The following is a 13259-nucleotide window of genomic DNA, read 5'->3' on the forward strand; positions in this document are numbered from 1 at the left end:
ATAGCTATCATGGATGGTTTCACCTTACCTAAAGTAGAATAAATACTCTCGCCGACACTGAACATCCGATGTCGCTTAACTAGCCCCAGCTATGTTATCACCACTAACAGTGTCACTTAGGTCACTGCGCACTATCAACAATGTTGACTTCTTGTTTATCACGTCATTGCTCTTCTCTCAGCTGCTTTGTTTGCTTTGTTCAGTATCACTATCATTATTTATTTTATTTTTGGGGTTGCATATTTTGTTTGTTTTATTTTCTATCTCTTTGTTTTTATTCAACCGGTGTAAATCAGGGCTGAGGGGATGATATAAGCGAGTTATCCTCAATTAAATAAATTATAAAATACCAGCGTAACGGTTTAGCATACAATATATCAATTAAATAAAATCCAACAAGAAAGGGAAAAACCTATATATAACCAGTATACGTAATGCATACGTACTTTCTTTACTAGCATAAACATTTTTTGAAGTTTTACGTTCGATTGTTTACCTCCTTGACTTAAGAGCAAAAGTTGTCGGTGATATGGTTGGATATAGGGATAAAAAGGTACTATCATGCCTCTTGCAAAATCAGCACGCTGTCTATTGAAAGGCCGATTCTCTTTTGTCTGATAAAGTATCATTAATTTGCTCATTCCCCAAAACGAAGAAAACGTTTATGGAAAGGAAAAATATATAATCTTGTTTTTGCCTGTTTAACTGTGACAAACGTATTGGGAATAGTAAAACATCATTTTTTCATTAACAGGCTTGGTTAACTTGGTATAATACTTACTTAATTTGTACGGATTTAATTTTAATTCCATTTAGAGCTGTGGTATTGTTTAAGTTTCTCAATGAAGAATATATAAACTTATTTGTAGCAATGTCCATTGTATTCCGTCCAAAACTTTGGACATCGAAATTCACCGTAAGTCTCTGCGAACGTAGAGACCGACAAAACAACAATGACAAGACTGGTCTTCATGTTTCAGTATTGATAGAGAAAAAAATGATTGAATTCCCAGAACGACATATATCTTTATAATCACCAAATTAGACAACAAAGTAATGGGCATATACAATTGGTACAGTTCCAGCTTTCGACGACAACCCAGTTGTGCATTAATTCTGACTGATTTTAAGATAGAGAAATAACCACCTATCTAGTGACGCAGTAGCGGACCAAACGGCTAGTATTGATCTTAAACGTGCAGTCATAAAACCAAACTGGACACAACTAAGAATTCCTTTGGGTCTATGGGTGCAAAATATCAAAATTGCTCTCTTTGGACTCACTATTACTGAAACGGGACCCATTTGCTCGCTGCGACGCCACTGCTCCGTGTAAAAATAGAACTCTTTATGACAGGCAAAGACGTTAGTATTAATGTTAAACGTGCTTCAACTCCTGTCCTTGGGCGCAGTTGCTCTTTTTTTATGGCCCTCTGCCTCAAGGTTCTCTAATTCAAGGTAAATCCAAAGCTTGATTGGAAACCATAAATCAAAATATGATATGTTGCTGTCAGAGTGTAACTATGATATCACATCTTTTTGTATCAAGTACACTTATCTAAAACCAATATGTGACATTTTCGGCTAAATATATATGGTAAACGACAGTGGAGTAGCCAAGGGGGGGGGGGCGTGGGGGCGACAGCCCCCCATGAAAGCTTGTGGCCCCCCAGTCGCCCCCCCCACTGGGATTTTAGGTGTCGAAAAAAATTACATGTGCGAAAAATATATCATTGGTCTGAATGGTCTCGAATCTCCATGATGACCACTCATGAACGACCATTCGACCGCGGAACGGTAGTAGGCTATAGTTGCTGATAAACCGGACTTGACATAGCGCATAGGCCGGGTTTTCACTTCTGGGACGTACCCTGATGCTCTTAAAACCGCTATAAAAACAAATTTTTAAGAAAGGAGACAATACTATCGCTGAGAATCAGTCTTTCACCCTAATAATGTTTCAGAGGGATGTTGAGAAAACTTTAGAGCAGCTTACAAGCATGGACGTCAATCCTGGGGTGGGGCGGGGGACACGTCCCCCCACATTTCGATGGGTGGGGGACACACTATCAAATGCCCCCCCCCCCCCACACACACACATTTCAGTGTAGTGGCTCTATTTGGTTAGGGCTTACACATCTCAGGCTTCATATCATCGAATATTAGAAGTTCAGTTCTATGAAAAGTGACCGAGATTTTTCACATCGGTATGACCTGCAACTTTGTCTGTGTGTCGCGACGAGCAAAACTTGAGATTGAAACCACACGCTTTGTGCGGATAACGGTGCTGCCGACGCCCACAACTACTTCAAGAAGTCATGGCACTTCATAGCTAGAGCCAAAGCCTGTACAGTACATATTTGTTGTTTAGTTGTAGATGGTGTTTCAAAGAAGGTGCCCGTTCCCTAATATTGGGGAATTGAAGAAATAGGGAGCATATTCCGTAAAAATTAAGGCCGCATGAACTTTATTACAGATTTCCTGAGTGACGAATTGTAATTTTCTCCCGAAATCACGCAACTAGATGGCTGCTACCCAGCCTGGCATCTCCAGCGATCTGGCAGGTATTGAAATCTGAAATTTTCTTGGTACGCTGCGCGCCAACCGATGGTGGCGCTCCGCTTAGATAGTACTTTCGGCCGGAATAAATTCGAATCGATCGCGTCCCCCCACGTTCCAAATCGGATTGAGAAGGCTTTGGGAAGTGTCATTTCCAACAATGTAGGAGGCTTTTTCAGCTAAACATTTTCGGTACGCTGCGCGCCAACTCAAGGTGGCGCTCCGCTTAGAGGGTAACAAGACGCCCTCCCAGGAAATGGTCAAGCCCCCCCCCCCCCAGCACCCACCCCACTGAAAATATCCTTGCTACGCCACTGGTTAACGCTATGTAAGCATCCGTATTTATGGTCCGAATAACCAGCGTTTGAATTTTCAGAAAGGCTGCCAGACGTGTGGGAGAGAGAATAAAGTGTTGTGGGAAGATTGCCGAAGGTGCAAAAGTGAATGTTTGAAGGAAAGAGGGGGGGGGGGTGGCAAAGTCGGAGAAGAAATGTTGGCAAAGTCTGTAGAAATTGTTTTCGTAGGTTTATATATCCTCCTCCAAGAGGCTTTATGGCGTTTTTTATTTTGTATGTAAAATGATAGTCTCTTCATCTTTGTAGCAGTAAGTGGTCCTTCATGCTGTTTACAGAACTTACTTTCCCCTCACTCCGATCCTTACCGTTGAAAATGGTCCCAAAAAGGTTACTCTGTGGTCTCAAGTTATAACAAGCTTTTCTCTTTCTCTGAATATTTAAAAATAAAGTAAATCATTTTTAGTCTTTGGCGCATTCCAAGAAATAAACTTTTAACTGCAATTATATTCTTATTGGCAATAAACATTTTTTTCGTTCATCCTCTGCTGACTATTTAGGTATTGTTATTTATCAAAACCTCACTTGGCAACCACATATTCCAAAAAGGTACAGAATCATTAATCGGCTCAGATTCTAACTTTTTTAATTATCTACCTCTTGCTCCCCAAACTATATTATTATTATTCACCTTAGCTATACTGTAATATTGTTTGAGGCAATAACTATATTTCCCGTCTACAAAAAGCGTGTTCTTCTTCAGAAGACAACAACACGCGTTATTGCTAGACAGGACACTACCGTTCTCAAACAGCCCCAATTTTTGCCACTTTGAATTCACTCTCTGTTTTTGACATCTACAAGCTGCATATCACCAAATTTGCTCATCAATATATTTTGTTATCTTCTTCAGCTGATTCCTGAAAATGTTCACAGGTTGATCCACATTTCACAACTGCAACACAAAACATATCAATAATCCACTATATATATATACATCCACCCACAAAGCACTTTGTCTGTCTCACTTGCAGGGGCACAACTACATAAGTACTTCTTTAACTCCTCCTTTAACTCCTGTTTTCAACACAAATGTCAATCTTAGGAATGGTCTAAACTATAGGTTCAATCAAAACGGATAAAATGTTAAATTTTCCAATTCCAGGAAGGGGGGGGGGGGTGAGCTTATCATTTGACATCCCAATGGACTTTCCACAGTATTGTATAATATTATCACGTGGGCCTACGTCCTTTTTACCACCTGCCTGTCGCACTTGTTAAAAGAGGAAATGGGGGAGGGAGGGGAGGGGATGGGGAGCTATTTAAATCGTCCCGAAATGTCATTCGGGATTTAACCTTACGGTAAGATTTGATGTTGTTTTGCTATGTTTTGTTTGTTCTTCCCTTCTTTCTATCTTACTGTTTTTCTTTCCTACTACCTTTCTTTCTTTGTTAGTATTTATAAGTGTTTAGCCTTACTGTTTACATAGAGTACCATCCATTACCTCGATCACCTCAAATCTTTTTATCCATACACGGCATTTTGTCTTAAACAGACAAACAGAGGTACAACAAATGCACTGTTTATTGCACGTTTTATCAGCCAAGAAAAGAGTTCCCAATCACCAAGCTACTCTATTACTGATTGGATACCAATTTTAGAACTTAGTCATTATTATCATCCTAGTATTCACAGATGAATCCTTGGCTGTAGCCGCAGTTTTCGTCATCCCATTTTCCGTAGTCAGAAGTTGTTTTCCAAATCACCGCACAGTGCTGATCCCCATTTAAATTGTCCGGCTGACCACTATCCCATCTGGTGTAGGAGCTAGTACTTCCATCGATCCACCGCCATCTTCCCTCTGAACCAATGTCAGTGTAACCGATTCTGACATGCTTTTTAAAAGAAATTATAACGAGAACTTGTTAGGAAGATAGTCGAGAGGAAAACAATTTACAGATGAGACAGGAATTATAATTATAAGCATTCTGGTGAAATTTGCATTCAGTTCCTATGTATCATTCTCCAGATTCCAGCAACATTTTGCAGCAGAAGTGAACTTGAAGTTAGCAGGCGTAATGTCATAGAAGCACACTAACAACTATGTTTTATGTTTTTCTTGAAAATGTAATTTCAATTTTCAAAATTGAGATGTATCTCAGTGTGAATACACTAGAAATGGGTGTTTTGTTAATAAAGCAGGTGTTATGTCATAGAAGCACACTAACAACTTTGTTTTATGTTTTTTTTTAAGAGTGTAGTTACAATTTTCAGTATGAATATACAAGAGATGGGTGTTTTGCTAATTAAGCTAAATTAAATTATATTTAAGTGATTTTTGTTTTATTAAAGTAGAATACAATGAAATTGAAATTTAACTTAAGCTTAAAAGAAAGCTGTTATTTTAGTTAAGTGGAATACAATTTAGCTTAAGTATAATACAATTCTTCTTAACTGCAATTCATCTCACATAAACTGAATTGTATTCTACTTAAGTGGAATGAATTCTACCTGAGTCAGTAGAATAAGGAGGTAAATGTTAAAGCGGCTTGCCATAGGCGCCCCCGCCCCCCATGTCATCTGTGCACATTGGTCACTCTGTCTAACATCTAAGGACGGGAGTACACTTAATCCTCTCACTCGGATCGCAGTATTATGAGTGGGGATGATAGGCGTCTAACTACTTCTCCTAAGGGCTTCGTCTAGCATAGACATCAACTAGTCCTTCAGTAAGGTGTTATTCTATACAACTATTACCCAAATACTGTTTGGAAATTAATATAATTAATTTATGTAATCTTCTTGCTTGTCTCTGCAGATGCATGGCAGCTTGGAGTGTCTTGGTGAAGGGTCACCATACATTACTAATATTGCCAATACATAACAATTACAACTACACACAAAGAGACAAGGAGTCAACAGTTTCTTCAATAAGAATACTAACTAATAAAGCAAAATAAAATAAGTATGAAATATGAATTAATACATACAAAGGCCCGACTTGACACGGTAGACTCTCCTACCTTTTGCATAAACAAGTACACAAGGGCAATAACAAATAATGACATAACTAACATATACAAGATCCAATCTAGTCACCTCCGCCAGAGTGAAACATAAATGTGAATCTTACTTTACCTAACCGATATGGTACTACGTAAAAAGTATCAAATACATTGATAGTAAAGTGAACCTTCAAAAGCATTTACAATAATATGCAACTGGTCGATCGTTAAACATACAATGACTTGCCTATGTTGCTCACATGACAGTAACATAGTGCTCAATAAATAATTGGACTGTCTATCCCTAGTCGGCATAGCAGTGCGTATCTAGGAATGTCGCTATAGATATACAACTAGAAGCTGGTCACCCTAGTTCCACTATCAGGGGCGCACAATTAACTCTAAAATCACTTACACGAGGTCTAAAAGTGACATTGTATACTAACTGGGAAGTCCCTCTAGTGGGCTAGTAATCAAAACAACAACAGATATCACACTAACTACTGCAACCCATGCATAACTAATGACTTAGACTACAGGTTGCCATGGTAACTAACACATTTTGTTAGGCTGCAGGTACCGAAATATTCCCTGGGTTTCACAGTAAAGCAGACACTATATCACCTAGCCTATCTGCTATATCTGGTCAGATTGAATCTGTACCATATATGAGAGAGGCTAATCATAAATTCTAAACGAGCCTTAGGGTAAGGTTTGATTGAGTTTCTACGGCAGCATCACACGTACGGATGGTTTACATGATATTGCACAATTGATCATCAGTGTACATATTGATCTCGAAGAGAGAAGACGTCTTTGACGTTTCCCCTCTTCGTATAATTATTGGGCGTCAGGAGGCTAATAGGGCTTATCCTTGCTAAGGTTCTAACAGAACAACCGCAGTTCACATAATACACAAAATAGCAACAAGTCTACTAACATCTTGCTACATCTTCTACAACCTACTAGTTTATAAGAGGTTCGGCTATTCCTATCACCATGGCAACTAGTAAAAGTTAAAATTGCATCATGGGATCTAAACATAGCTCGAACAGGCGACATTTTGTTTCAATTAAATAGTGCATATGAGTACATTACAGTAAACGGGGTATATCAAAATAACATAAAAGCACATAATAAAACTTGCTCGTGTTATTTTAGTGCTCCACTCAGATAGCGTCATCATTGTCCCTGGAAAACAACAACCCTTCTCCCCCCCCCCCCCACCTTCCCACACATCTACTTTTGTGTAATACTTCCATATTAGTATGCAGTATGCAGTTTGCAGTTTAATGTTAATGTTGCAAAGTGGGGAAATATTCTAGGCTTAAGTTATGACCTAGGCTAACCTAAGGTAGACCAAGGACAAGGCTACGTACTTAGGCCTATGTTAGGCTAAGCCAATATTCCTAGTAATGAATCCTTAGTGTTAAGTGCAGGACATCTTAACATTCATCCCATGTTATTCTGGCATTGGATCGATCGTTTGGGATATAGTTTTATGTAAAATGAGGTAGTGATAAATTTGTGTAATTAGGCTTTAGTCATATCGCATCCGAAAGGACAGCCGTAGCCGGTATAGTGGCCTAGGCTAACTATATCCAGGGTCCAGTGAATAGCGGTACAGCAGATGAGCAACATGACTAACATTTGACTTGCTTGTATTATTTTAGTGCTCCACTCAAATAGTGTCATAGCTTTATCTGAAAAATGCATTGAATAGGCAAACCTTCCCCCGCCGTACTCCCCCTTGTCACACTCACCTACTTTTGTGTAATACTTCCATAGTAGTCTGTGCATGCAGTTCTTAGTTTAATTTTAATGCTTTAAAGTGGGTATTAGCCTAGTTTTCCTAGTATTGAATTGTTAGTGATAAGCCCAGGACATCATAACCGTCACCCCATGTTATTCTGGCATGTAGATATATCGTTAGGGATACAGTTTCAAGTAAAATGAGGTGGTGATAAGTTTTGTAATTAGGCTTTAGTCATATCGCATCCAAAAGGACAGCCGTAGTCGGTCTAGGGGACTAGGCTAACTATATCCAGGGTCCATTGAATAACAATACAGCAGCCGAGCAGACGACACTAGTAAAGTAATTAGATTCCTATGTAATTGCTTCTACTATCGCTTCCTAAGAATTACCTGTGAAACTGCAGCCTACTGCTACATTTTTGAAGATTTTGGCACCCAAATGAGGCACACAATATCACTATATCGAGTAATGTGTGTCAACTTTATCGCTTTAGTAATGTCAAAGACGTAGGGTTTGTTTTACGCGCCGGTACTTTCTTGCCGTACACGCAAAGCGCCACCAGTTGGATGGTTGGTTTCAGTATATGTATCGCATGACGCCATTCTCCCTACTTCAATTTCTATGCCGCCAACACAGTAGGTGTGAAAAAGTAATTAGAAAAGTCCTGGAAATTCTGGGAAAGGTAGTTTTGACTTGTTATTTCACTGATGGTGTAAAAATATTAGTCTCTACTATGAGGTCACTGCACAATCTCAGGGTTTATTTCTCCTTTAAGCGAAGAATAAAACAAGCCTCGCTTATAACTACTGGATTCGGAAGGGGAAAGTGTGGTTAACAACACCGTCTCCCACAGAATTACTTTAAAACAAAATAATAATAATTATTATTATTGTAGTGATTGTGAATAGAATGCAAATTTCACCGGTATGCTTAAAAAAAATGTGCTCCTTTTTCATCATTCAAAAAAAAAATCCTCTGGAGTTTCATTCAAGAAGAAGAAGAAGAAAAACACTTAGTTGCATATTTTTTAGAAATGCACCCAGCAAAAAATGTACCCTAATTTTACCGCGGTAAACTATGGTAAATGTGTGGTAAATAGGGTAAATGTGTGGTAAAATTGTGGTAAAATCAACCGTGGTACATTTACCGCAGTTTTACCATGGAATTACCGCGGTAAAAGTATGGTAAAAGTGCGGTACATTTACTGCGGTAAATTTACCGCAGTTTTACCATGATACTACCGCGGTATAAGTAGGGTAAAAGTGCGGTACATTTACTGCGGTAAATTTACCGCAGTTTTACCATGGTATTACCGCGGTAAAAGTGCGGTACATTTACTACGGTAAATTTACCACAGTTTTACCATGGTATTACCGCGGTAAAAGTAGGGTAAAAGTGTGGTACATTTACTGCGGTAAATTTACCGCAGTTTTACCATGATATAACCGCGGTATAAGTAGGGTAAAAGTGTGGTACATTTACCGCGGTAAATTTACCGCAGTTTTACCATGATATTACTGCGGTATAAGTAGGGTAAAAGTGCGGTACATTTACTACGGTAAATTAACCACAGTTTTACCATGGTATTACCGCGGTAAAAGTAGGGTAAAAGCGTGGTACATTTACTACGGTAAATTTACCATAGTTTTACCATGATAGTGAAAGTAGGGTTAGTTTATATGGTACATAAACTACATCTGTGAAATTCCTACAATTGTGCCATGATTAACCACAGTAAAAATAGGGTAAAACTATACGGTGCAATTATACTATGGTAAATTTACCATAATTGTACCATGATTTTACCACAGTAGAACATATATGGGTCACACTATGAAACATGATGGTACATTTACAGCAATTTTCCATGATTTTGTCCCATATTTTTGCAATACTGATATGACAAACCTTTTGTTCTATTCATATCTTAATGTTGGCAATATAAATTACCTGTGGATATGAGTTGAATAAAGAAGAGAGACAAACTGTTATTCTTATATGTTATAGTATGCATCTCTTTTCCTAAAAAAAAACAAGCAGAGGATAGATACATAGAGAATTCCTTCATGGAATCCCTGATATATTTGAGAGGAGACACCAATTAATTCTTTTTTCATTATTAGGGAGAACCTAAAAGCCTTTAAAATGAAAAAAGAACTATATAAACTAGCACACATAAGGCATAGCTTCTCTGCCTCAACACTGTGGCACACAAAAATTGACCAATCAGTGTCCTCAGATTTGGGTATTCTCTGTCAGGTCCATTAAATGACTTGACAAGTCTATGTATCTATGATCAGAGTACTCTTTCCATTTAAAACAAGTCTTTGAGGACAATAAGAGATCAAAATCCAATCTGGACTACCAATTAAGTCAAAAGAAGAGAGTCAGGAATCATACCATCTAGGGTAATTGCAATTCAACAAAGCTTTCTCATGTGTGAAACCTCCATGGATTTGATGAATTAAAAACTGTTGCATTCTACAACTGAGGACTTACATGTCAGGCATACAACCATTACAATAAGGGTAAAGGCATATAGCCAAATTATGATACAGTACACTGATGGGTGAAATTCAAAGAAATATATGGTATTATACATGCTGATTGAAGTTAGGACAAAATCATGTTCAATGTTAGGTAAAACTGTCCTACAATTAGTGTAAAATCATGGTAAATTGAGGTAAAACTAAGGTAAAAGCGTAGTAAATCTACGGTAAAATTGGGGTAAAAGTATGGTAAATTGAGGTAAAACTAAGGTAAAAGCGTGGTATATCTACACTAAAATTGGGGTAAAAGAACGGTAAAACTGTGGTAAATTTATGGTAAAAGTGTAGTAAATGCGTGGTCAATCTAGGGTAAAATTGGGGTAAAAGAACGGTAAACTGTGGTAAAAGCGTGGTAAAATATGGTAAATTGAGGTAAAACTAAGGAAAAAGCGTGGTAAATATACGGCAAAATTGGGGTAAAAGAACGGTAAAACTGTGGTAAATTTGGGGTAAAAGCGTAGTAAAAGTGTAGTAAAAGCGCGGTAAAAGTATGGTAACACCGTGGTAAATTGCGGTAAAATTGGGGTAAAAGTGAGGTAAAACCATGGTAAATTTGTGGTAATTTACTGCGGTAAACCGCGGTTTACCGCGTCCATAGGGCCAAAACACCGCGGTAATGTACAACAAATTTACCGCGTTTTTACCCCGGTTTTACCGGGGTAAAAGTGTGGTATGTTACCGCGGTAAATTTGAGGTAAATTTTTTCCTGGGCAAGTTAAAGGGTTAAAGCCAATCCTAATTTATCAACCAAACTTTTTCAATGCTAAACGATTTTACGTATACCTCTCTCTTTTACGTATTATTTGTATGCATTGTTGGAACGTGGGGGGGGGGGGGGGCTACATCACACCCTGCCTTGCGATCAGTCCCCTTGACATTTTCTTCAGGATGTAGAATACTCGTTTAAAAATATATCTAAAAAAGCATCATAAATAGCTAATGATCCAGCAAGGCCATGAAATACTTCTTTAGCTAGGAAAATGTAGGTTCAAAGTTATACAACCGCTCCAACCCCTCCCACCTTTCAAACTGGGGGCAGCGCTCCTCCATGCCAAGCGTTATTTAAATATCGTGTCTTGGATTGTATCACACGTTTACACAACTGAGGCTTTCAGTACGTGGAACAGATAAGACCAACTTGAAGCATATGTTTGCTTTACTGCGTTCAAACTGTAAGCATCAACACGCCCCCTCCCCACACAAATCTACCCGACTTGCTTTCACACCACCGACAAAACACATAACATATGAAAGTAGAGTTAACTAACTCTCTAACATATTGATGACGTACCTGTGTGTCGGAAATTGGTTCTCTTACTGACTTCCACCATTCATGGAGAAAGGTGTTCTCTTCGGATGAGTCGACAGTCACAAGACTAGCACGCTTACAGGAGCAGTTTTCAGGGTCCAATCTGAAGTTTTGGCAGTAGGACTGCGATGCGTCAAAGTTTAGGCGAGGCTGGTTGAAATACCTGGATGTTCCAAACAAATCAAGTGCTACAATGAACTATCAATTGTTATGACTTGTCGTTTGGTTTATTTATTTATATTATACTGGCGTGGTTTTATTGTCTTCATTTCTATACTTCATTCTTGTATTTACTATCTAACAAAAAAAAAGAAAGACTATCCAACAATTACGTCTTAAAACTTCCTTTACAAAAAAACCTTTACCTACTGTAAACAGATTAATTTCTGACTAATTGTATGCTTCATAAAACGGCAATTACTTTCGTGTAAATAAGAATGAATACCACAACTGCTCAACCTGTAACACCAAATTTTTGATTAATTTCAGTTGATAATGTTCATTTGCTTTAGAGACCATTCCGCTATATAATTATATATATATATATATATATATATATATATATATATATATATATATATATATATATATATATATATATATATATATATATATATATATATATATCTATATCTATATATATATATATATATATATATATATATATACCGATTCTGTGTTTTTATGATAATAGTGACCATTTTCACTTTAGTTTGAGCATAAACAAGTTTTCAAGCAATAGACACATCCTTTCATATCAAATGTAATATTTCTAACAACCTACATCATAATTTAGACATATTATGTGCATAATTAAACACCGAAATCAAAACGAGAATATAACACACGAATTTCGGTAACACCTTCTCTATGGATTTTCAAATTGAACAGTGTCCGCTGTATGTTAATTGATACTAAACAGTAGAGAAGTGTAAATGTACATGCATAGGAGGGTTGAATAATGGGTATCAAGTCATTATATCCACGATAAAGACAATGTGTGTTATTTAATACTTTATTCTTAACTAACATTATGTAATTAAAAGTGCATTCTCACTGTTATTCTACGTCTAAAACGACCTGTATTTTTACAGAACGGGCAGTGAACGTAAATTAAAGATGAATGCACATGCTATAAAATTGTCCTGCCGTTAGCCATAAAACACTGTTATAAATACAAACGGCGAGCCACAGTAATATAACGTCGACATTTTACCTTAAATTTACATTTTTTTCCTTATTTTTTAACAGTGTACGTTCATAACGTATTAACATAAGAGATTGGAAATTTTCAAAACGATTTTAGCTTAACCATATTGGATTGAGGATCAAATTCAATCAAACTTGATATTTTAGTCTGTTTTTCAGTAAAGAGGTTGATCAACTTACCTGTAGCAATGTCCATTGAATTCCGTCCAAAACTTCGGACATCGGAATTCACCGTTAGTTTCTGCGAACGTAGAGACCAACAGAACAGCAACGACAAGACTGGTCTTCATGTTACAGTATTGATGGAGAAAAAGTGATTGAAATCTAGACAGTCATACCTTTATATACGGTAAAACTCGTCTACATTTAAGGGGTGTATACCCTTACAAATTAAAACTGTCCCAGCGTTCGAAGCTTACATGCCAGTTTGGCGATAATATGACAAATTGGTGTAAATTAAGATAAAGTGATGAAAGCATTTTGTTAAAATATTTTACAAATCTAACCAAAAGTATACATTCTGTTATTATAAAGTTAATTATTAAGTTAATGCATCACGTTGAGTTGATTTCAATTAG

The 13259-nt window shown here is 37.4% G+C and overlaps 1 protein-coding gene across 1 annotated transcript; it reads right to left on the minus strand.

The window, feature by feature from the left end:
• Window positions 1-4430: 4430 nt before the first annotated feature.
• LOC139966977 (alpha-N-acetylgalactosamine-specific lectin-like) lies at window positions 4431-13019 on the minus strand. The gene is made up of 3 exons (XM_071970523.1): window positions 12862-13019; window positions 11455-11635; window positions 4431-4748 (listed from the first exon to the last, which is right to left on the minus strand). Exons 1-3 carry the CDS (start codon window positions 12969-12971, stop codon window positions 4536-4538), a joined length of 504 nt encoding a protein of 167 aa, XP_071826624.1. The 5' UTR covers window positions 12972-13019; the 3' UTR covers window positions 4431-4535.
• Between the last annotated feature and the right edge of the window lie 240 nt (window positions 13020-13259).

The sequence above is a fragment of the Apostichopus japonicus genome, chromosome 1, assembly GCF_037975245.1.
Source record: "Apostichopus japonicus isolate 1M-3 chromosome 1, ASM3797524v1, whole genome shotgun sequence".
NCBI classification, from domain to species: Eukaryota; Metazoa; Echinodermata; class Holothuroidea; order Aspidochirotida; family Stichopodidae; genus Apostichopus; species Apostichopus japonicus.